Here is a 26,659-nt window from a genome sequence, read left to right as displayed (position 1 = left end):
TTTGCTTACTTTGCTTTATTAGTGTAATTGTTTACTGCAGTCCCAGAGGCATCTGTTTTAGTTAGCGTTCTCCAGAGAAACACACTCAATAGCATATACAGAGATAATAAGAGGAGATTTATTATAAATATTGGTATGGGGGTCAAGTATTCCCATCATCTGCCATCTGCAAGCTGAAGAACCAGCAAAGCAGGTGGTGTAATTCAGTCCAAGAGCAAAATTCTGACATTAGGGGAGCAGGAGAAGATGTGTGTTCTACTTTCAGAAGACATAGCATATTTGCCTTTCCTCTGCCTTTTTTTCTACCTGGACACTCAGTGGATTGGATGATTCCCACCCACATTGGTGAAGGCATATCTTCTTTACTCAGTTTACCATATCAAATGCCAATCTCTTCCGGAAACACAGTCACAGACATAACATGTTATCCAGAAATAACATGTTACCGTCATCTGGATATCCCCTGACCCACTCAAATGGATGCATAAAATTAACCATCACAGAAACCTTCATGTTCTTGTAACATTTTCTGTGCGAGTGAATTAAGTGCTTATCCTGATACACACCCCCTGTTGAATCCCAGGCAAATCGCCTAGCTTCTCTGAGATTCAGAGTTCTCATTTGTTGAAAACATGAGTATGCATGTAATGTAAATATCAGTGAGCTAATAGGAAAATAAACTAAGATGATGAATAAAATAGTTACATTCCCAAGAAAGTGGGTTGTGGATTATGGAGTGCTTATGCAAATAAATTGTTGTTACTGTTTTTATTATTGTTTTTCTCATCTTCCAAAACAGAATTAAAAATTCATCAGATTTCTGTTAATTGTTATTTTGTCCATAAAGATTTCACATTTTTGATAGCTGATTAATGTGAACTTTGGTAACTATTTTACCTTAATTATTATCCCTCCTTGATTTGTTCAATGCCACTAAATTTCCTGATAGGATGAATAATGTTGAATCGCATCACTGCCTGTTCCATATAGTTCATATATTGGAACAACTGAATTAACTGAATATAAACAAATTTGGGTATACTGTACTCAGAAAAACTTCAATATAATTTAGTCTTGAAAAATTGAATCAGAAGGCGTAATCCACTAAAATAATTGTGCATTTGATCATTTTCTTACATGAATGCTAATTGTAATGTAACATACTATGTGAATGTATGACTTTTTTCTTGAGACAGGGTCTCATTATGTCACCCAGGTTGGAGTGCAGTGGCGCCATCATGACTCACTGCACCCTTCACCTCCTGGGCTGAAACAATCCTCTCACTTCAGCCTCCCAAGTATCTGGGACTACAGAAGCATGCCACTATGCCCGTCTCATTTCTTTTTTTCTTTCTTTTATTTATTTATTTTTTTTGTAGAGATGAGGTCTCACTATGTTGTCCGGACTCGTGTGTGTGTGTGTGTGTGTGTGTGCGCGCTAGTGTGTGTTAATGAACGATTAGATAATTAATTCAGATTGTAAAATTTAAATTTAGGTAAAACTGAAACAATATAGCTCACTGTAGACTTTATTGCCAGTAGGGGATAAACTTTTTAAAACTTGCATTCAAAAACACCTCTGGAGGAAAGAAGGCCTACATTGTAAATTTGTGGTTTCCATAAATAAGGTTCACTGTTTAACTTTCTGTCAGTATGTGAGCTCTGCTCTTTGTATACAAAGCATAGGACTCTTTGGAGCTTGTATCATAGCTAGGCATATAAGTAATGAGAGAAAAACCTGGGACCTTCAGTTCTGAATTTCCTTTCTTTGATGTAGACTTCATTTAAATCATTTGTTGGAACAATTTCCTTAAGTTGCTGAATTGAAAAATGCTGGCAATAAAATGGTGCATTGTTTCTGACCATTAATGTGGTTATTTGAGTCAAAGCCAAAACTAACAGTGTCAAGGGACCTTTTTGCTGAGTCAACCTAGGTTTACAATAATCCAAGATCTTGGTTGAGAACTGTGAGTTCATCAACATTTTGATGCAATACATATTATGAGACCCCCCCAAAGCTTTATTTGATGATTTTAAGAACCTTGATATGTGTGTCACGCTTTTACCAGACTCTGAGAAGACATAGCAGATTGGTTCTTTGGGGAATGATTCTTAATGACATATGGCAGTAATCCAGAGATGCCCACTAAAGTCAGTAGTGCTACAGTAAACAGTGTTTCAGGGGTTAGAAGATTTTATATATATATATGTGTATATATATATATATATACATAAAATGGTAGTAAATAGATCTATTAAATGTAGTATATATATTGAATGTACATATATACACACACACATATATATATACATATATATATATATATATACACACTCATATTTTCAGTGTAATATATATTTACCACTGCCTGTATGTATGGATACTCTTAATACTAAGCTTAAGAGTCTTATTCAAAACGCTGCCCTTAAGGGATTTGTTGCGGAGGTTTTTTGTGATGTTTCTTCTCCTTCCTTCTCCTCCTTTTTCTCTTCCTCCTCCTCTTTTGTTTATTTTGTAGTTAAAATTAGGATTAAAATTTTTCAACTGAAGACTAGTGGGAGCTGATGGGGAAAGAGATTTGTTACGGTAAAAAGAAAACCAAAAAGGAGACTATGTGATGGAAACTTTTAAAGAATCAGCATTGCCAGCTGAGCTCTTTGTGAGCAGGCCGAAAGTAAAATGCCATCAACCAAGAGATTTAATGAAGTCCCACTACAGAATTTAACAAGAGAGTGATTTGTGGGAATAACTCCCTCTGCTAACTGATCTGATCCAGCGGTGTAAATAGGATGCTGAACACCAATCCAGCTGGGGTTTTTTTTTTTTTTTTTTTTTTTTTTTTAATGCTGTTTCATTTTATTGAGATCCAATAGCATTTTGGCCTATGATTCTTTGCTGTTTTGTTTTGTTTTTCCCTAGAGGAGTAAAGTAAAGAACTTCTTGTGTACTTACAGCTTAAAGAAACAGCCATCGTAAACCTAATGATTGCTGAATGTGTGGCATTCTCTTAGATTTTTTTCATTCATACATAAAGATTTTGGGTTGTTTTCAGTTATTTCAAACAAATGAATATAAATCATAAAAATCAAAAGAAAAGCATTCACTTCATGGCCTTTCTACAGAGAATTTGAAATACTCTCTTAATTGTGCACACCCAGGCAAATATTTGAAGAAATTAGTAGAGCAGTCAGATATAAGAAATAATTGATATATAAAATGATTCTGTGACAAATAGTGAAACAGCACGCACTAATAAATAGTCCATCATAGGCCTTCCATTATGTTCTGAGTTTTACTGTGCTTTATTTGTCTACATAACAATGGATAAGATTTCATCGCTGCCCAGCTATACAGATGTATAACTGAGCAACTGTCTTTTAACCAAACATCCTGAAATAATGGCATCAATCTGGAAATATGTAACTGAGCTGTGCGGATATATCAAATCTCAACTGCTAGCCTGAGAATGAAATTTGGAGAAATAAATTACTTTTTTGCTCTTGTCATTGAGAGCTCGTTTAAAAATGTTTGTATTAACAATCTCATACAATTTTAAGACTTGGAATTATATTGTCAGTGTTAGTATCATTCAATGTGAAAGAATTAATTCTAAGTTGATTCACATAATATGTTGTATTTTTTCCAGAATTGTTTGGACGTAAAGTGATTGAGATATTTTATTATTTAAAAGAGGATAATTGCTGACTATTTACATAAAGAACACCTTTACCTTGTAAATATACAAGAAAACTAAAAATGTGACTGTTTATGCATCTTTATGTATGGATTGTTTTTGCTTGCTATGATTTTAAATATTTTGATAGATATACACAGCATGAATCATTGGCTGTGTAGTACTCATTGTTTGTAGACTGACAAATCATTTTAGCACACACCAAACATCAGGATCATCATTAGAGTTTTTACACTTGATAATCACATGGCATCTGGTGTCCTTTGAGCCTTACGTTAGTAATTTAAAAATACAAAGTAATTCTTTTTATTTTAGCTTTCAAAAGTATTTTGTATAAACTGGAAGTTAACATTGTATAGTATACCTAAAGTTTGCAAAACTGATAAAATATCATGAGCACTTAAATTTGCTTTTAAACTGTTACTCTCATGACTTGATAAATAATGTGCCAGTATAAACACACCTGCAGAAAATACTAAAATAAATATAAGACAAAATATAGCTGAGTAATTGCTTTATAACAGATTTATGAGAGTAGGAAAATCCATAAATGGTTGTTAAAGTTAGCTTTAGGACATTTATTTTGTGTGGTCGATGTTATTAGGAGAGAATTTAGAGCATTGCACAATTAAACCTGATAGATAGCCTATTTTACAAAGGCGCTTTTAAAAAGTTGTTTTGTGGATGGTGAAGTAGTCATTTCAAACAGTACCTTTTAGTCATTAGTGAAGAGATGAGAAGGGCTCTTGTGTTTTTTCTTAGGCTCTTAACTCCCCCAGAATGTACTTAATCACTAAATATAATTGATAATAAATAATATTGACCTGATTTAGATTTCTTGAGAATAAACGTTGAATCGTATAATTCTGTGCTACATTGTTGAAACTTTCAATGTTAGACATGGATGGAGGCTTACAAAGCATTTACTTTCACACTGCCTTTGACATTTACAATGATTGTCAAATGTTGCATCACGTCACTTTTCAGACATGGAATTGGCTGTTTTAACATGGTTTCTATGAGAAAATAAAATATAGAACATGTTATTTTCTCCCAAACCTTTTTATACGTATGAAACTGCTCCTATATGAGCAAAGTAATTATATGTCTATGTTTATCTAATATATTAACACATACATTGCACATCTATGTTTTTCTAACTTATTAACACATGCAAATCATTTCTTTCTAAAAGTCGGTTTGTTTAGGTCATGGAGACAAAATATTTCAGAATCAAAATTACATCAGAGTAAGGTTTAACTCCTTTTAAGATTACAAACAAATTATCCAATGTAGTAAAAAGTTGCTCTTTTTACATATTAAGAGCTGGAGAGGCTGGGCACAGTGGCTCATGCCTGTAATCCCAGCAGTTTGGGAGGCCGAGGCAGGCAGACCACCTGAGGTCAGGAGTTCAAGACCAGCCTGGCCATCATGGCGAAACCCCATCTATACTAAAGGTATAAAAATTAGCCAGGCCCACGTGGTGGTAGGCGCCTGTAATCCCAGCAACTCAGGAGGCTGAGGCAGGATAATCATTTGAACCCGGGAGGTGGAGATTACAGTGAGCTGAGATCATACCACTGCACTGCAGCCCGAACAACAAGAGTGAGATTCCGTCTCAAAAAAAGAAAAAAAGATGGAGATACCAGAATTCCAATCCTCCCTGTCTTACCTGATAGTCGACCTTATGAAAGTTACTTGATATTTTTTTTCCTTTTGCAAAATTGATATACTGAATAATTCCTTACAGAGCTGCTGAAGGGGTTCCTGATATATGATCTGACACACATTTACCTAAGACTGATGCCTCCTTATTATTAAACTCAGACGGAGAATGTTTTTGTAATTTATACAGGATCAAAGGCCTGATTCCTTTTGGAGAGGATCTTGATCCAAAGTTGCTTAACTATTAGTTGAGTAATGTTATCATTATGACATCATGTACCATAACTCTGGACCCTTCATAAAATACGCCATTTAAAGATAGACATTCCAATTTTTCAGATAAACCAAATTCTTGAGCACTTTCTATGTACAAAACAGTATGCTGGGTACTATGAAGGATGTATAGGTAAAAGTGATGTGGACCCCGTCTTCCCAGAGCTTATTATAGCTTACCAAAGAAGAGAACTGCACACAAATATCTACAGTCTCAGCAGGATATGAAAAGTGGACTGTCAAAGATAGGACTAAGTGCTTTCAACTGAGCTATAGGAACATTATCGTCATTTCTTCAACCTTTCAACCGATATTTAAAACGTAACAGCCTTCCCTTGAGAAGTTCTAGAGAAATAATGGCAAACAAAATGAGTAAATTCTTGCTTACATGGAGCACACAGGCTAATTTCAAAGAGACATAAAACAATCACACAAATGTATAATTTTAACTATAATTTGTGCTCTGAGAGGAAAGTTAAGGTTGCTACGAAGATAGGTAGCATTCTGATATGATTTAGTGTCAAATTTAGAGGTAATTTCTTGAAAAAGAATTTTTTTAACTGAGCTCTAAAGAGTGAACAGTAGTGATATGGGTGAAGGGATAGATCCCAGGATATAATATAAACAGAACTAGAGGCAACAGGGTGTGTGGTATCCTCAAGGATTGAAAGAAGGCGCATAGGGCTAGATCAAGGAGAGGGAGAAGAGGTGACAGGAGAAGACACTGAACTGTTATACAGCAAGGCCACGTTAAGAATTTAGCTTCTATTTTAAGAGCAATCAGACCATGTTGAAGGATTTTAAGCAAAAAGCAAAAAAACAAAAAAAACTCTAATTGTATTATTATTATTATTATTATTGAGATAGAGTCTCACTCTGTCACCCAGGCTGGAGTGCAGTGGCATGATTTTGGCTCACTGCAACCTCTGCCACCCCTGTTCAAGCAGTTCTCCTGCCTCAGCCTCCCAAGTAGCTGAGATTACAGGCACTCACCACCAAGCCTGGGTAATGTTTTTTGTATTTTTTAGTAGAGATGGGGGTTTCTCCATGTTGGCCAGGCTGGTTTCGAATAACTGACCTCAAAGTGATCCACCCGTCTTGGCATCCCAGAGTGTTAGGATTACAGTGTTAGGCATATGAGACACTGCGCCCAGCCTTTTATTTTGTTTTAATTACTCTGGCTATATCGTAAGATTGCACTAGAAAAGACCAAAACAGTAGTTCAGGTGAGTTTTATTGGATAGCTTAGGCCAGAATGGTGGCAATAAAGATAGAAGGAGGTAGATGGAATGGATACATAATTACAATACAAACACTATGGAATTTGGTGGTCAATTGTGTATTCCAGGGAGGAAGGACAGGAAGGATGTAGGTTTCTGGCTTTCCAAGCGGACCTAGAGAATATTACCATTGACATTATGATCCTCAGATATGTGTTGGGTGACATGCACATTGTTGTAGATTGCTGGGTGAGTTGCATTTGAACTGTAGATTCCTTAGTAGACAAGTAACTAGCAACATTATTAACTGCTTTTTGGGAAAGTGACAATGTTTTTAGAAAGGAAGAATAAGTGGAAGAGTAGGAACCGTTTCTGAGTATCTGTGATATGTCAGGCATTGTGCAAGGTACTTTGTGTACGTTGAGTGAAATGAACGTATGTTAATATTCTGGTAAGCTTTAAGCTAAATAGCTCATCTACGTCAGGACTTTTGAGTCCTGCCACTATTTTTATGCTACATCATTCGTTGTTTTAGGAGGTTTTCTTAGGCTTTGTAGGATGTTTAACGGTATCATTGGCCTCTGTCCACTAAATGCTAGTAGCTCCCTGCTACTTCCGCTTCTTCCCACTTCAGTGTGACAGTCAAAATTGTCTCCAGAACTCTTGTTCTACAGAATAATGTGAGATATTTAAGTGGAGGTGAAAAGTTCATAGTATTTTATGTATCCATTAAATATATTCTAAAAATGGCCCCCTTTGTCTCTCTATTTTTGTGTCTGAAAAGTTGAAAGACGTAATGACAGGCTTTTATGTTAAACTCAATCTTTCCCCCAAAAAGAAATCATACCTCGTGTTAAAATATCCTAAGACTTAATTGTTAGAGATATTATCATTCATGAGTATCTGTGTATACAAATTCTCCAATATACTAGTGACTGGATTTTGTCAGTTCAAATATACTTATCTTCACTACTTGAGAATTTGGGCCCTTGTATTTGAATAAAAATGTGTTTCTCCCAAACGTTTTTTTTTTTTTTTTCTTTTAACTCGCTTCCTTACTTCATTCATATTCTCTGGAGTGTGGTGTTTACAGTTCTAGACTATCAGATCTGTTAACTGAGCTCTATGTTCAAAAAGTAATATAGATGAGAATGGAAAAAAAATCACCTCAATTTAAGGATTCATTAGCATTTAGCTACTAGCAGTGAAAACATGTCTATAAATGAGCAGAAGAATTCCATAGTAGAGATTATTTCATTTTAGCCCATTAAAAAAAAGCAGTTCTCTGATATTCACTACTAGGATTGATCCTATTGTAGATACTTTTGCTTTACAGTAACATATTCTATAGAGTCAATTTAAGAGTTTGTAATACTGAAATTATTTTGGACCCAAATACCATAGCAATCTTCTATCATTATATTTTTTAAAAAATTAAATGCTTCTGAATGTCCATGCAATTAAAGCCATAGGACAGAAAGCACTTTAAGATTCAATTTCTCTGTCCCTTTGCCAGAAAGAGTTATATCTAAACTGTTGTGGCCAAATGGAAATAAATCCTATTTTAAAAGACCTCTAGAGACATCATAGTTGGCAACCAATTCATGGTTCAGTGATCTTTACTGTTAACTGCTTCTTTTCTAGACTTCTTTGAGTTGTTCATGCTATTATTTAGGCCCATTATCATCTTTTCTTCTGGCCTTAGTAGTTATAAGGATTGGCCGTTCCTTTTACTTATTAGACCTAATCTGAAGACTTCTTACGTATCTGTTCAACTAACTTATTTTCTTTAGATGAAAAAGGTCTTTTGCCCCAACCTCTGTATAATGTTCTTCCAAACATTTATCATCTTTGTGACTGATACACATGTGTCCTGAATATGACAAGCAGATAGAAGATAAGAGGAATCTTCCTCCTTCCTTCACTTCCTTCTTTCCTACCTCTTTTCTTTATTTCCTTTGTCCTTTCTTTTATTTCCTGTCTCTCTTAACTTCTTATTTATACCTGAAGATCACTTTCTGAGCAATGCATACTCTTAGTATACAAAAGATTTCAAAACAGAGGCGTAATTTGGAACTTTATGATACCACATTCAAAAAGGAAGAAAGTCTTTTATTCTAAGTGGTAGTGGCTCTGTGTGTGTGTGTGTGTGTGTGTGTGTGTGTGTGTGTGTGTTGTCTGTGTGTGTCTGTGTGTGTGTGTGTGTGTGTGTTGTCTGTGTGAGACAGAGAAGGGGGATTCTTGTCAGAAATATACTGTTTTAATGTTTCAAAAAAGATGGGTGTTTTGTTCAAAATATAAAGATTTCAAGTCTGAAATAATTAAAATTGGTTTACCCTTAAAAAAATGATTGCAGTACTTTTTATTGCAAAAATAAATTTTTCAAGCAGCATTAAGTCTGTGTTATCACCTGTTAGTTTCCAGGTCTTTTTTAAACTACAGCTAAATATTCTTAAAATATTTTTAATATGAAGAATTCTTTAAAACCAGTTTATATATATGTACTTAGTGATGATTTTGGTAGTAACGATTTTAGGTTAAACAATTATTTATGGCATTTTAAATGTAAAATCAAATGCGTTTTATATACTATTGCATATACTTCACCATATACTTCATTTTCTACTGACTAACCAGTGGACAAATTTGTACAGAGAGTTGAATATTGTCAGGAGGTCTAGAAGCCAGTCTATTGTGAACCATCTGTAACCTTGAGAAAGTTATTTAACAATTTAGGTTTTCTGTTTTCTTGTGCCAAACAAAGTCAGGCCGGTAAGTTCTAAGGTCACTTCCAGTGCCAACATTTTATAGTTTTATTAGAGACAGAAACAGACAGGCTTTTGCCCTCTCTTAGCAAGAGAAGGGACTTGGGAGACAGGTGCTTCCAACCTTAAAACCAGAAAGGAATGAAGTTGAGAAGGGCTATGAGAAGGATAGGATTCAGCCTCCCATAAATGTTGAATGTTAGAAGCTAATGAATGAACGGGTTCCAAGTTACTCTGCTTTTTTTTTTTTTTTTTTCCCTGATTCTTTCTGCCATACCCAGCGGGACAATAATTAAAATCTGCCTGTTTCATAGAAAGGACAATCCTCTCTGTATGGAAAGGAAATCTTTGACCTGACCTTTGGAGAAATGTAGAGAAAGTAAGAATATGGTGAAAACTTAAATAAATTCATATAATTTCTTATTTAGCTGAGAACGTTAGGGATGGTAATTTTTTTCAAGTGAGTATAAGGATTTTATGTAGTCAATATTAATGACTTCTATTTGTTTACTAAAAGTAAATGAAAGGAGGGTTAAATTCTGAACAGACAGGCTTTCCTTTAGATAAGAGGATTCATTTCTTGGTAATCATAGTTGTTAAAAGCTTAAATGACCATTCAAGTTAGAGTTCTTTCCAAATCTCTGATGTTTGAGAAGCTTCTATGTTAGATAATGTTCTTAGATAATTTTTAAGATCCTTAATAGGCTATAAAATATTTTTCAGTTATCACCTGTCATTGATGTGATAGGCACATTCATTAGCCTAAAGTTCTTAAACCCATTGGATTTTAATTAATAAAAGGATTCTACTCCTATGGGTTGACTGCTAGTAAAAACTGTAAGCAAGAAAGGGGTTATTTAAAATTTTTAAATCAGGTCCTTTCCAATAAATTTTTGGATAATTATAAAAAATATTTTTTTGTTCTTAATATATATATTTGAAATGTTTTAGGAATTTTTAATTACTGAAAATACATGAAAGTATTTAGGAATCATTTCTCTACTTTTCTGACTTTAAATAAGGCTTTATTTTAACTGCTTCAGCCTAATGGGATCAAATTTATTTTCACAGATTAATCCTATAATTTATTAATTATAAATTGATAAATTATAAATTTATTAATATTAAATACAATTTATTAAATACTAATAAATGATAAATTTATTAATTATCCTATTAATTTATTTTCACAAAAGATAATCCTATAACTTTGTTGTCTCGAAGCAAAATTCTATTGTTACAGTTTGTCAGGTCCTCTCTTTTGTAGTGCCTAAATGTTTCTTACTGTCCTTTAAAAGACATCATCTGTAAGGTATCAAAAACTGTAACCATGGTCTTTCCATTCTGTGTTTTTGAGTCTGGGTAGCATAACTGGTGATGCTGTAATAAACATTAAGGCTGTGTAAATGAGAAAGTTTCTTTTTAGCTTTTCTAACTTGAGTGAGTGAAAAATTGTGCCTAATTTGTTTTCTTTGGAATGAAAAATAAAGACATTATTTCACTCATGTTGAAGGAAGTGTGGGAATTAAAAGACTGTTTCTAAATTACCTTGAAATTTTGCATCTGGGACAAAAGTATGCAATATAAATTTTATCTTTGTGTTATAACTGTACTACTTAACAACAACCTTTAGCACTTATTTAAACTACAGGAATGTGTATCAAGTCTAATTAATTTTGATTTGTTGAAAGCTATGGAAGTTATTTATTTGAGTAAAATATATTGTAGGTTTCTACTGGGCTATTATGAAAAAGTTCTGCATTTGACAGTAATTATATTTGCTTCTAAAACAGAGAGAAACAAAATAGCCATTTCCAGTATTTTAAATATATGTTATTTGAGCTTTCTCTATTAAGATGCCTAATGTTTCAATATTGAAAACAGAAAATGTGATTATGATTTATAGATAAGATTATAGAGTTTTCTTGGTTCTCATAACTTACTCACTTTTTTCTATACATCATCTCAATTAAAAATTTGCAAGAATTTAAATGTAACACCTTTTTAAAGACTTTTTATTCAATTTATGATCATGGGGCAGCAAAACCTGGATGCTTGTTAGAAATGCAAAATCTCCAGTCACACGTTTAACCTGTAGCATAATCGTTTGTATTTTAACCAGCTCTCAGGGTGACTCATGCTTATTTGAGTATGAGAAGCATGGATTTCAGTATCATAGAATATTATTGGCAGCATAAACCTTTTAAAAATTAAACTGATGATGGAGTTGTGGAATTTAATGTTCTTTTTTGCTAAAAATGCTCAATTTTTAATATCGGTATAGTTTTAGCATCTAAGATTTATAGTGTTTTTAAACCCATTACATATTAGTAATCTAACCTATAATCTGATAGCAAAATGTAAAGTTATTTTTAAATGTTTTATAATTTTGTAGTTCTCATCCATTGTAGCTCTGCCATTTAATCATAGTAGAGAATTTAAGCTTCATTTCTATTTTTCTTAAATTATTCATGATTATACCTAAAATGCTAACAAATATTCATTCATGGATAGTGTGAGCCATATATTCAAATATTAACATGTTCTTTATCTTAAAATAAGAATCATTGTTAAGTCAAATCTTAGTACTTTCTGTTTCATTTTCTGTTTCCTTATTTTTATTTATTCCATGTTTTCTTTTTTTGTTTTGTTTTAGTTGGGTCTGGTAAGTTGACATTTTATTGGCCATCTTCTAATCACCGTGTCACTGTGACTGGAACTTCTCTTCCCCTTTCCATCCATACCCTTCCATGTCCTTCAACCAATCAGCCTCCATGTTTCACTTGTCATTGGCCACAAAGACAGACTACACAGAATAAAGTCTGCAGGAAGTATGGGTAACTGTGACAAAGAGTAAAGGTAATGGGGTTGCTAACTTTATATCTTATTAAATTATGTGTGATCTGCATCCTTTTATTTCTTCTTTCCTGAAATAAGTGGTAGGAATGTATCTTGGTTAAGTATTGGTCCAATTTATATCTCATAAGATTAAACAAAAATACATGCACAAAATGATTTTGGTTCTTTTGGTTCAAAATATATTTGTGGATTCATGTGTGTCTGTATGAGTTTTTGTAACTATTGTTCAATAATAGTCATTAAAAATCCTGTTGGTGATTAATAGCCTTCCACTTAGGACTGTTTGCACTCATTTTCGTTTCTGTGTGTCAGATTCATTTCATTTTGTATAGGAAATAATCCTATGATGTGTCTAAAGTTTATCAAAATGTACTTTGCTAAACATTTGTCCCCATATAAATAATAAGCCATCAAATTTCTAAGTGCTTACCTTGGAGAATGGTCCAATTATTTTATAAGGTCACTAGAAAGCAATTTTTAGATAATTTTACATAAATAAGCAAAAGGGTATGCCAGAGAATAACACTGACCCTAAAAGAATCTCTCTCACTATTTTTAAGTTAAAAAGTTACAGTAGGTCAGGTGTGGTGGTTCATGCCTGTAATTCCAGCACTTTGGGAGGCAGAGGTGGATGGATCATTTGAGGCCAAGAGTTCAAGACCAGCCTGGCCAACATGGCAAAACTCTATCTGTACAAAAAATACAAAAATTAGCCAGGCCTGGTGGTGCACTCCTATAATCCCAGCTACTCAGGAGGCTGAGGAAGGAGAATCACTTGAACCAAGAGGCAGAGGTTGCAGTGAACCAAGATGGCACCACTGCACTTCCAGTCTGAATGATAGAGTGAGACCCTGTCTCAAAAATAGAAAAAAAAACAAAAAAGTTATAATAATATTATAGAAGTGACTTTTCATATTAATACAGATAGGATGGATTGTTCAATGATAATGTAATATCTGGCTATTTGAAAAAATAGCTTTCTATATGATACCTTACAAAAATACAAAAATAAAGAAACAATTAAAAAGTAATTAAAAAATTAAAAAGTATTAAAAAAAATTAAAGTATATGCACAACAAAAATAAAGAAAAAAGAAAAAACAATACATGTAGACAATGAAATAAAATAATAAAGGTATAAAAGCACAGGATGATAAATGAGTTGAATATTTATGTGATTTATTATGTATTATACAATCTATATTATATAATTTTATTACTATGACAAAAATGCCTAAATAGATTAGAAATACTATTAATAGAATGGAAAAATAGTTACAGCCTATAGGAGAAATGGCTAAAATTGTAGCCTATCAGCAGTTCTTAGAAATCCAAAAAAAATCTGAGCTCGTGAGCACTAACTGTACCCACAACAAATCAACGATCAACCACAAGGTGGTTTGAAGATAAATGTTTAACATTTCAAATCAAAAAATGTTAGTTAAGAGGAGCATCTCTCCTTAGTTTGGCAAAGATGTTAATGCTCAATGTTTGTGAGGTTCGGGAGAAAAGGCTATTTGTATGCAGTTAATGAAAGTATCAGTTGATTTAAAACATTCCTCAGCATGGTTTAGCTATACTTGTTAATACACCCTGGATCTTTGCATATTTTCAGAACCCGTAACTCTACGGCTAGCAAATAATTTTTATTATACGTGTCAGAAGGATGTTAACATTACCATTATTTTTAACAGTAAAAATCAGAAATAACCTAAATTTAAAACAATTGAGATTGGTTTAGTAATTAAAAGTAATTTGCGTATTGTTTATTAAACAGTCTTTAAAATGATTTTTTTAAGCAGTATGACCCAATATCTGTAATATAATTATTGGCAGCTTTTCTTTTTTTCCCGTTTGTCTAATTCTATAGATTTTCACCTCTAAACATAAATGACCTTGGTAACATGATTACATATTTTTTATTACAGCAAGTTTATATTTTGTAGCTTTCTTTGGAATAAAAAAATTCCAGTATTTCATCACAAACATCATAAACATCAGGTGGATAATGAATGACCTTCTCAGCTAAATAGATCACAATAACAGATTGATAGATAGAAGCATATTTAGTCCATTAAATTTTTTCTTAGAGGTACATCTACTACAACTGATATTTAACACACATGTAGAAGAGGGTTTTTATAAGTTATATTTCTAAGACATATCTTGTGGTTGATGTCACTGTTGATGTTGGCTTCAGAATATGCCTACAAAATGTAGTACATTCGTTTCCAGGCAAATATCCTGTGTGGAAGGATTGCTTCAGGATGAATGTAGTTAGCATAAGGGTTTGTATTCCTTGTTCTCAAATAAGTCTTTGAGGTTTGAGGAGAACTGGCATTTTATAAAAGAAACATAGATTCTGGCACACGTTCTTAAACATGCTTCTGAGATTTAGAAAAGAGACCACCCGAAGTTTTTTACTTAACTAAGTGGTTTGAACATTTATATTTTCCTACTCAAATTCCCTGCATATTGGAAAGTCATATTCTCCCACTCATCTAATTAATCACTTGGATTTCTTTCATTGAAGCAAACCAAACTCCAGGCTGAATTTAGTTTATTATCCAGTCAATCTTTTCAATTTATTGGTCTGATTTTGACATCAATTATTCCAACCCTTGAGGAATAGAATGCTCCTGTATGGATTTGTACTGGAGAAAAATCCCCAAGCAATGATGCACTTGCCTATTATTATACCTGGATAATGATAGTGTTTGCTAAATTCATGAGTAAGCCACTCAATCACAATCACAGTTTTTAAAAAAATTATAAGCTAGAACTTCAGTTTTACCAAATTGAACTTAAACTATGTTTCCTAACTTCGTATTTTCTTCCCTATAAGTTAGAGGGCCTTTGAAAGCCTGTGACCTGATTTTTCAGGTCTCCTATAATTTTCTAGTCAAATGTTATAATTTCTACTTAACCTCAATTAAAAAAAAAAAACGTATAAAAGAAGGAACACTAATCTAGAAGTTAGGAGATCTAATTACTTTCCTCAGTTTTGCCACCATGCAATCATAAAGTCGTTTTACATTTACTTTTTTTAAAGGAGGTTATATATTTGAAATATATACATATTTTAATATGTATATTAAATAACCATTAATTTTTTTATGAACTACAAATGTAAATACCCAGAATTAGGGACATTTTAGCTATTTTATTAAAATTTATAAATTGATAAAATCTATATTTTTTAATATAACAAAATATATTTTATGTATGTGTGTAATTAGATGCAATGACCAAAAATATTAAGCAAAAGACAAATATAAAATACTGACCTTCATTGACAAATAAATTAAACCATTGTGAGCAGACTGATGACATTTGTGAACAGAATCTGAATGTTATCTGATTCATATTCACTTTAAGGAGTTTCCCTTAAGTGACTGATTTAAGTAACTCAACATATTTTTAAAGAGAAGGTTAGAAATAATGGAAAAGTCTTAAAGAGTAGACGAACCCTGTCCTGTAGAAACTGTTAAATGTCACTTGAAGCATTCATTCACTCCAATGTAAACTGAGACAAGAGAGGAGAAAAATTAGGTGTTTAAGACAGCCGATAAGAAATGAATTTGAAAAGTGTAAACAGCAGGTAAAAAGACTTACTTTTGGTGTACAGTTTTCCAAGCCCAAGGCTCAGCCCAAAAACAAGTTTGTTTGTTTGTTTGTTTGTTTGTTTGTTTCCAGAAGTGACACTATCAGCACACCTAATGTTTTCAGCTGCTGTTGTATTCAATGTAATTGACACAATTTTCTGACACTCTGTTTGCTGCTGGATGAAGTAGCCATTTAAATCAGTATAAATCAAACACTTTGGACAAAGCTGGCAGTATTTATAATGTCAGGATGAGCAGATGTTTCAAATTTGCCCTCATTTCCATATATATTCTGTTTGAACATGCCCTTGCCTATGTAAATGAAAGAGGCATTTGACTCCACTATTGCTTTAAATTCATTTCTATTCAAATAATTGGACTGAAGATTTTAAATGTTAATAATTTGCATGGTAGTATTTCAGGAGATTTTGAGTTAAAGTAATTTTAAAACCTGCCTGCATCAGGAGGTCCTTGTGTGTATGATTCAATCTCATTCACTTTTAAAAGCAGAAGTAAATGAGAAAAGGTCATATTTATTCATAAACAATTCAGGTATACTTTGAATGTATAGGATCAAATTGTAGCTTTAGAATTCCTTTCAATATGTGGGTTAATCTTAGGAGGTCAGGTAATAAAAAACTTCATATAACAACTCTATTTCATTCTCTAACTGTGAACCTAACATTTTAGTTTCAAATTAAGGACAATAATTATCATTAATGTTTTATGTAACATTTATAAAATAGTGACAGCACTTAGAATATAAGTAATTGTCTCAATTAGGACAGTAACTACATGCTTTTTAATTCAGTGACATTTGTTTCATCTTCTTTAGAACCTCCACATTTTGTTGTGAAACCCCGTGACCAGGTTGTTGCCTTGGGACGGACTGTAACTTTTCAATGTGAAGCAACCGGAAATCCTCAGCCAGCTATTTTTTGGAGGAGAGAGGGGAGTCAGGTACCACTTTTTTCTAATTTTTTTTTTTTTTAATCAGCAACGATGGTTGCCAAGATGGGTGAGAAGAGAAACCAACATATCACTTAGTCATGCAGCTATCACATTAAGAGAAATGAGAAATCTCTGAGTGTTCAGAAAATTTTAGAAATGAGAAGGAAAACAAACTTGTCTTTACTGCTTGAATTCTGAAAGCAATTTTCTCTACCTAGTTTTGGTACAGATGGTGTTATGTAAAGTTTACCTTTATTTCTAGTTCAGCCACTTTAAAAAGAAAAGAAACACTTCTTTCTCAACATTATTCAATTAATTGTCATTTGTATTATTTGGATATCAAATTATATATCTTAAAAGACATGTGCATTTAAAACAGATGGTAACTATTCAGTGATTTCTCAGAAAGCTTCAGGAGTCTAAATTGCCTTCTGAATCATTACCCTATATGAAATTCTCTTTAACAGAGATGCCATGTTAAATATATTTGTTATATTCAAGTATGTTGAAAACTATCATATGTGGTCAACATTTGCTATCAAATATTACTCTAAATATTTTATGAACCACAATTTTTTATGTATATGGAAACTGAAATACAGACATTGATGCTCTTTTAAACTCTAAGTTCACTATTGGGCTTCAGTTTAATAAATAGAAAATCTTAGAAGAGTTTAAAATATCTTTTGGTCTCATCTCTTAATGATTTGCCTTCTTCAATAAAACAAAACGTGGTTGGGCACAGTGACTCATGCTTGTAATCTCAGCACTTTGGGAGGCTCAGCCAGGAGAATCACTTGACCTCAGGAGTTTGAGACTAGCTTGGGCAACATAGTGAGACCTCATCTCTACAAAACTTTAAAAATTAAAAAAAAAAAAAATGGGGCATGGTGGTGAATATTTCTAGTCACAGCTACTCTGGAGGCTGGGGAGGGAGGATCACTTGAGCCCATGAGGTAGAGACTTCAGTGAGCTCTGATTGCATCACTACACTCTAGCCTGGGTGAAAGAGCGAGACCCTGTCTCAAAATGTAAGTGTATAAAACACAATGTTTCCCCCTACTTATTTCTGATATGTGTAAATAAACGATTCTCATTGATTTTTAATAGTTATTTCTGGCCTTTTTTTAAAATTTTTGCTTAAATCAATTGTGGGTGTTTGTTTCATGGTCTTGTTTCTAATGTGCTCTGATAAATAACAGGTCATTTATTGACTGAATTTAATATTTTGTAGGTAATGTTATCAAGTTCACTTTTGCTTTCACTTCGGTAGCCAAATATTGACTTGATTGTGCTATATAGGCCCTTCTTTGAATTCTAGAATCTTGGTGGGTCCTAACACATTCCATTTGGCCTCAAAGAACTAAATTTGCTGACAGCAAATTAGAGACAGAAAGAATGAAATATTTTAATAGAGCAGGAAGAATTTTAAGTGCATTTTAGAAGGAAATCTTTGCAGTGAAAATAGTAAATCTACTGGAACGTCTTCTTAATAGAGTAATATTTTGGTGATTCATTTAAGTTATTTAAACATTACATCAAATTTTCAGATAATTTTGGTTTAGTTCAATAGTACAACTCATATTTTCCCTAAAATGTTGTCATTGGACATATATCCATGGAATAATACTTAAACCTTTATAAAATAATGTAAATTAAAAGGCACCAAAACTTTTTAAAAGAATCTATTTTGTTGTGATAGGGAAAATATTACTATTTTTTATTTCATGAAATTCAATAACATGATCTATTATTTTGTGTGACATATACACTAACTCTAAGAAGCATGATTTTTCAATTAAAGTCAGTACTGAATTTTAGAAAATCTATAACAGATATTCTCACCATTTAACAGGAGAGACGTGTAGTGTATGTTAAAAGTTGGGTATAGATTACTGAACATTTACAATGGTTAGCTAACAGACATGCTTATTGCGGTGCCAAAATAGTATCCTTGAATTTAATTTGTCAGAATTTGTTTACATTTTAGATTTTTAGTATATTAAAGTTCTTAGTATTAATAATTCTAGTAGTCATATATAGATGAAGCAACCCTTTTGTCTGTTTTTCTAAATATGTAAATTTTTTTACTATAATGATAGTTAATATTCTTATGTATCTAGTATTGCTTAAAAACTGATAGAAAAATATATATTACTCTTTAGAGTTTAATTTTCAAATAACCCTATTTGAGGTTAGATTATTAAACCTTGTATGTGTATATATGTACATAGGTAGATATTTATGTGCATGGACATGTATATATTTGGGCATGTGATAGAAGAATATTTAGCTTATTTTTGTATGTGTATATAGACAGATAAATATGTATCTGTGTATGTATACTATATGTATGTTTTTAAATGTAAATGTATAAATGCCAAAATATTGGAAACTAACAACCTATTTTTATTTTCCTCTCTCAATTTCTGGGTTCTAGAATCTGCTTTTCTCCTATCAACCACCACAGTCATCCAGCCGGTTTTCAGTCTCCCAGACTGGTGACCTCACAATTACTAATGTCCAGCGATCTGATGTTGGTTATTACATTTGCCAGACTTTAAATGTTGCTGGAAGCATCATCACAAAGGCCTATTTGGAAGTTACAGATGGTAAAGTGTAAAGCATTTTATTTCAAAATGTCCAAGTTTGGCTTAGGATCCAAAGAGGGTGCCAGTAGATATGTTATTTCCAACTTTATACCTTTGTTATGGCTATTTTTGTATAAAACCTAAAAGAGTGTTGATACAATGGTAAGTTCAAAAGTATTCTTATTTTGACTTAAATGTATCATAAATTTGTAGCATTCAGTCAAGATTCATAAAACATAGTAATTATCTAAGGAGAAGTTTAAACAATGATTGTGAAAACTACATAGTGAATTTGATGATTACTGTAACCAATACAAAGAGACATTAGTACATAGAATGACACATAGATTAATAATTGCAACTTTGTAAAGTAACATATATAGGTATACATAAAAAAATTAAAAACCTATGCTCCAGTAGTCTCAAGTATCTCCTATTTTTATAATTTTACTTTAAAGCAAAGGATTTCATGTGCTGACTGACATGAGATTATCACTAATTGCTTGTATTTGTGAAACTAGATCATGCATGGATCTTTTATTAAACTATAATAAACAAAAACAAAATCTCTCAATCTGTGAATTTGGGGTTCATCCCTACTAGCCAATTCAACACTAAATGTTCTGTTTCACCCTGTAAGCTCTGGGGCTTTTAAGGTGGTTTTGTGTTTGCTGTGTACTGTTTTTTAAAGTTTTTTGGCTTTATTTTGGAGTTTATTGATATTGCACAAACAGCTTAACACTATGGTCTAATTCTTCATGGGTAAAACTATAATTATTGTGAGAACTGAAAATACCAATAATTTATATATTAGCAAGTCGAGAGGATGGCAAGTAGGCAGAGTACTTTGGGATAGCTTTAGCTTCTTGACCTTCTTCACTGTTTGCAAACAAAACAAAAACTATGGCAGAATAAAACATGAAACACAGAAGTAGCAGCTGCCTTTAAAGTGTTCTGTTGCCGGCAGATGTTGCCTATCCCCAATAGCATTTGTCTCAGAAACATACAAATTCATGTCTTCTATTTAACTGAACATCTTTCTTCTCTTTATTATATTAGAATGTAAGGAAACAAAGTTAATGATTACTACGTAATGTATAAAATGTAAAATTATTTGTATTCATCTCACAAAATTTATAGATATATCGTGCAGAGGGTTATATTTTATTTAGAAAAGAGATTTGCCAGTTACTACTTGATTTGGACAAGTCATTTGAACTTCTAGAGTTTCAGTTCCCTGATTTCTAAAATGGAATAATAAAATTTCTAGCCAAATTTATAGATTTCCAAGATGTGATGCTTGCATTTTGTAAATGGATGACAATTGTGCTCTTTATCTCTGATGTTTATTGGTGTATAAATGTGACTTTTCATACATGAACCAATCAACTATGGATATTATTTTCTGCTCTTTTTCACTTAAAATTATTTCATAAATACATTTATGGGTATTAACGTAGACTTCATTAGCACTATTTTTGAGATGAAAGTTACTACATTCTGATTATATACCCTCATTTTGGAGGAGTTTTGAAGTCTTTCATTAAATGTGTGGAAAAAATAGCTAAACTTTTATAACCCTGCTGTAACAGGGTGACACCAGGGTTATAAAAGTTTTATGCCTGTTACACTGCTTATACCATCACTACTTCCACCACTATTCTTTTTATACTGACAAGAACAAGCCACAGTGACTAATTACAGGTTATAGGATAAGCTTACTTTGGGCCAGGCACTATACTGGAAACTTTTTACGCATGAACAATTTCAAATCTAACCACATCTAATTTCACTAATGAGGAAACTGAGGCAGTGAATGTGAAGATGTGTACCCAAATTACAGTGAGTAGCAGAACTGATATGTTTGCACTCTTTTGTAAGGTAGCAACTTACCATATGGGAGCTATTTAAATTTGAATCTAAATTACTTAAAATTAAATACAATTGCATATCCAATTCCCCAATTACTCTAGCTACACTTACATGTTCAGTAGCCACTGGAGCTATTGGCTGCTGTATTGGAGAGAGCAGATATGGAACATTTTCATTGTATGGAACTAACATTTTCCAACTCCAAAGTTCTTGCATTGAATCACTTTGTTAAACATTTTTGGTTCTTATACTTCCTATTTTACTTCCTGATAATTCATTCTAATAATTTCAGTAAAAGATCCTAGACCTGAATATGAGGTTTGTCTCATTCTCAATGAAGGTTTGACTCAAATGTAGTACATTCTTTGGTATCTGTAAATGTAAACATTTTACAAGTATTTTATTCTACTTCATGACATCACAAACTTTCATTTCTCTACCTGAAGACATTTAATTGCTTTATTAACCCTTAAATCTCTCTCTCTCTCTTTTTTCCTTTTTTTTCCTTTTTTGAGACAGGGTCTCACTCTGTCACCCAGGCTGGAGTACAGTGGCCTGATAAAAGCCCACTACTGTAGCCTTAACCTCCTGGGCTTAGGTGATCCTCCCACTTCAGTATCTCAAGTAGCTGGGCCTGCAGGTGCATGCCACCATGGCTGGCTAGTTTTTTATGTTTTTTGATGGAGATGGGGTTTTGCCATGTTACCCAGGCTGGTTTTGAACTCCTAGACTTAAGCAATCCACCTCAATAGGCTTTTCAAAGTGCTGGATTATAGGCGTAAGCCACAGTGCCTAGCCAAATCTTTCATCTCTGATTTACATAATAGTTTTGTTTTTCTTTTTTACCAAAGAGAACTAGTGATGATATTACAGTACATATATATGTCTGGCCTTTTGCAATTAGCTAGGCACTCCCTTATCTGTTCCATTTAGATTTTCATAACAATGCCCTGCCTGAGCTATTTCAAAAAAAATTATTGTGCTTAGTTTATGGATTTAAAAGCAAAACAAAACTGAGGCTGAGAGAATTTAAGGAACTTGCCCAAAGACATATGGCAGATGCTGGAGCTGAACCTTTTCTTTTATTTCTTTATTTTTGTTAAGTATGCATTGTAAATTATACAAAAACAAATGACATCAGTAACTGGGTTTGATGGAATGGGGAGGCATGGATGACAGTATATATAATACAAATATCAAAGAACTACAAAGATAGAGAGCATTGAATATGTTCCCAGATATTGGATTGTTTCTAAATATGACAAGGCCACCAAATTTCAACCATTCTTCTACTGGACTTAATTATAATCAGTTATAAATAACACTCCTAGCAAGTTTCAAACTCTAGCCTTCTACTACAGCCCTTGGTATTAGCAAACTTCACCTTAGTAACCAAGACATAGAAGATAATTAGAAGAGTAGAGTAGAAATGCAGTTGTTGATTTCATTCCATTACTTTCCTGTTCATCCTTTCTTTTTTTTTTTTAGTTTGAATGCACAAAACTAATATTTATTTCATGATAAATGAGGAACAAATTAAAGTGTGACTCCAGCTTGTAAAAGTCTTTGGTGCCTAAAACTTCAAACGTAACAGATCCAGCTTTGAAAATTATTGCCTCCAAAATTTAGTTACTCTGGCAACTAGTTTTATTTAACCAGGCAACATAGAATCTTTCTTTGTACTTTTGTGTCTTTAAAAAAATTTTAATATCCAGAATTTTCAACTTGAATAATTATAGAGAATTTCTGAAATTTATTTTTTGATTCGTTAAAAAGAACAGTTTCACATAAATTGCCTGAATCAGGAGATGGGAACACCTCTTCAATGTAGCATTTATTCTAGCTCCAACACAGTTGTTCTAATTTTTCCATAAAAAAAGACTATGTCAGATAAAGTTTTTACATTTTAGATTTTTTTAATGTAGCAATAGGGATAATTGTATTTACACAGAATAAAATTGCCTCTTGTTATTTTCCATAGTACGTTATATCCATTACTTAAGGTAACGGAGTTAGCAGAGGCACATTCCCAATCCTATTAATCCCAATAGAGAAGTACCGTATTTGCCAAGTTAAAACATGATTTTGACTTGTCTCTTTGGATCAGCCAATCAACACTGTGTTTGGGCAATTTTCCAATTTCTTTGAATTCACTGTAATTGTATAATTTTATCCCATATGTATTGTTATAGAAAGAATTACAAGATAAAAAGACACAGTGAGCTCAATCATACTGATTTATTAAATTATGAAAGTCCAGTGCACTTTGTTGGACCCAAAATTGTTAAATATGCTGGTATGCTACCATGTTTTTTTCTGTTACAGAACGCAGTTATGATCTGTTAAGTTGGCTTTTCTTCATTTATTAAAAATTCATGTTTTCTGAGATAAATGATTTTTTTGTCATGTTGTGTTTTGTCATATTATTAAGTTTAAAAAGTACAGTATCCCATGATCACGACTCTGTATCTACCTCACCATCCACAATCCCACTCTTGAGGCCTCTTAACAAAGCAGCAAGCTCAGTGAGTGGTTGGTCATTTGAAAGTAGCACACTGTATCTCATTTTAATATTCTGAATCAGTGCATCATATAAAGGCATTTTGAATAATGCATGTCTCCTACTTTAATTACTTGTTTAATTATCTTTAGTTTGTTTCAAAGCCTAGAGCAACTGCTGTTGCTTGGATGATCAGAAAATTGCTTCCAGTTGCAGAAATCTATTTCCTGTTGTTTCTTCTGGCAGTGATTGCAGATCGGCCTCCCCCAGTTATTCGACAAGGTCCTGTGAATCAGACTGTAGCTGTGGATGGCACTTTTGTCCTCAGCTGTGTGGCCACAGGCAGTCCAGTGCCCACAATTCTGTGGAGAAAGGATGGAGTCCTCGTTTCAACCCAAGATTCTCGAATCAAACAGTTGGAGAATGGGGTGCTGCAGATCCGATATGCTAAGGTAACTTAGAATGGCACCATGGGTTTCTTGTTTCATTTCACTTTGTGCCTCCAACAACTAGCGCTGAAATTTCAAACTTCGCCACTAATGAAATGGTAAATGAAGAGTAGTAATATATTTTTAATTTGATGTGTTTTTTTCAGGTGTTTCATTATATATGGTTGAGATGATTTAACTCATGATTTAGTTCATGGCAGGTAATTTAAGGTTAGATGGAGAAGATTTATAAGAACCTGTGAAGGAAAGTAAATAAGGGTTTATGAGAGATTAAATACGTTCAAAGTAGTGCTATGATGCAATCATTCCAGAAAGCATGTCTTGAGATATTTACGTGTATCATTTTATGTGCAATATACTTAGATAGTTCTTCTATTGTATTTGTCTCAGCATTTTGCAATTGCAAAACTATACACGCAAACAAAAGCCATAAAGCAATGTGCACCCCGAGTGTACAATTCAAATCAGAATGCTAAATGATGGAAAGCCCACAGGTTTGTGGGAATCATGTAAGGATTTACTTTCACAGGGCATCACATCCCATGCCTGCTCTTACAGGATTGTATTGTTTTGATTTTTCTTCTTTTTTTAGGTCAAGATCAAACAAGCTGCTGAGGCACATGAAAGAATAGTCCTGACAGCAATAAATATAAATTTCAGTTGCTTTATTTCCTAGTGTGGGTGGCTCCTTTGGAGTGCTGGATCAGCATCACAGTTCACTTTAAGTGCCATACAGTTAATACGTTGCGCTTCTTTGTGACTATTGTGACTTTGTTATTGCAATTGCCAAAGCAAGATGACAACATTCTTTCTTTATCAAATGTTACTTGAGGATAGTTACTAGCTTGAGCAGAAGTAGATGGGTTTATTATGTTGCTGCTGATTTGAAAGTTGAATGTGTGACCCATGTTTGCTCTCTGTCATTCAGTTTTCAAAAGGGAGGGATAGTGTTCATTCCAGCTTGAGTTTGGCTTTGTGCTTCGTAAACCATCTTAAGTTATAGGTTTTAAAACCTGGGAAAGTCAATATTTTAAGAAAAAATTCTGTGATGGCTATCCCGTTTGTTTACCTCATGTATCCATATAGGCATAACTGATAAAATATGAAATAGCAAGAATAGCCATTGGTTAAACTTTATCAGCCTTATTATATGACTTATTAATCATTGATATATTTTAGCAATAAATATTAATGCTTTGAATTTGAAGAGTTACATGCCTTACCTTAAGAATGATTGTTCCTGAGACTGATATAATAACATATGCTAATGCAGTTAAATATTTCTTACTATACCATTAGAACAACCATATAAAATCTTTTTTTCTATATTGATATAATATTTTTCTTCACATTCAATAAAAATATATTCAGTTAAGGGGAAGTTTCCAGTTAGTGAATTTTAATGCAGTTTTCCATATTCATGGATTATATACAAACCTGTAATTGCTTTTTCAGCCCAGTAAGCTCTTGATTTTTCCAAATATTTATTTTCTGTCTACCTTCTCAGCTGGGTGACACTGGTCGGTACACCTGCATTGCATCAACTCCCAGCGGTGAAGCAACATGGAGTGCTTACATTGAAGTCCAAGGTAAATTAAATGGTATATTTGGCTTAAAGTAAAGCTTAAAATACAGTTGTTTACTTACTGGTATATTGGTAAAGTAAATATCCTATTCCTTGAATATGTGTATGAATATGTTATTTGCATTTATATGCTTATCTGTATATGTATAAAGATCTTTTTTTTTTTTTTTGGTCTTTTTCCTACTCTTTAGAATTTGGAGTTCCTGTTCAGCCTCCAAGACCCACTGACCCAAATTTAATTCCTAGTGCTCCATCAAAACCTGAAGTTACAGATGTCAGCAGAAATACAGTAACATTATCATGGCAACCAAATTTGAATTCAGGAGCAACTCCAACATCTTATATTATAGAAGCCTTCAGGTAGAGTGAAGGAGACGCTTCGTACTTGTTCTTGTTTGATTTGCCATTAAATACGCATGTTCTAACCTGTGTGTCTGTCCTTAGCCACGCATCTGGTAGCAGCTGGCAGACCGTAGCAGAGAATGTGAAAACAGAAACATTTGCCGTTAAAGGACTCAAACCTAATGCAATTTACCTTTTCCTTGTGAGGGCAGCTAATGCATATGGAATTAGTGATCCAAGCCAAATATCAGACCCAGTGAAAACACAAGGTAAATATTGATTTATGTA

At 33.0% G+C, this 26,659-nt stretch overlaps 1 protein-coding gene across 4 annotated transcripts in view; it reads left to right on the top strand.

Moving 5' to 3' along the window:
- ROBO1 (roundabout guidance receptor 1) overlaps window positions 1–26,659 on the top strand; it is a 1,085,200-nt gene that overhangs the window by 987,061 nt on the left and 71,480 nt on the right. For 3 of the 4 annotated variants that reach the window (XM_074389506.1, XM_003928309.4, XM_003928307.4), the window contains 7 exons: window positions 12,275–12,283; window positions 16,917–17,041; window positions 19,473–19,644; window positions 24,242–24,447; window positions 25,952–26,033; window positions 26,221–26,389; window positions 26,474–26,640. In XM_074389506.1, the coding sequence (XP_074245607.1) occupies window positions 12,275–12,283; window positions 16,917–17,041; window positions 19,473–19,644; window positions 24,242–24,447; window positions 25,952–26,033; window positions 26,221–26,389; window positions 26,474–26,640 (930 nt within the window). The remainder of the gene's footprint in view (window positions 1–12,274; window positions 12,284–16,916; window positions 17,042–19,472; window positions 19,645–24,241; window positions 24,448–25,951; window positions 26,034–26,220; window positions 26,390–26,473; window positions 26,641–26,659) is intronic. The other variant, XM_074389507.1, reaches the window with a different exon arrangement.

This window comes from Saimiri boliviensis, chromosome 18 (assembly GCF_048565385.1).
Source record: "Saimiri boliviensis isolate mSaiBol1 chromosome 18, mSaiBol1.pri, whole genome shotgun sequence".
NCBI lineage: Eukaryota > Metazoa > Chordata > Mammalia > Primates > Cebidae > Saimiri > Saimiri boliviensis.
The sequence above is the reverse complement of the archived record's forward strand: the minus strand, read 5'-3'. Positions and strand labels throughout refer to the sequence as shown.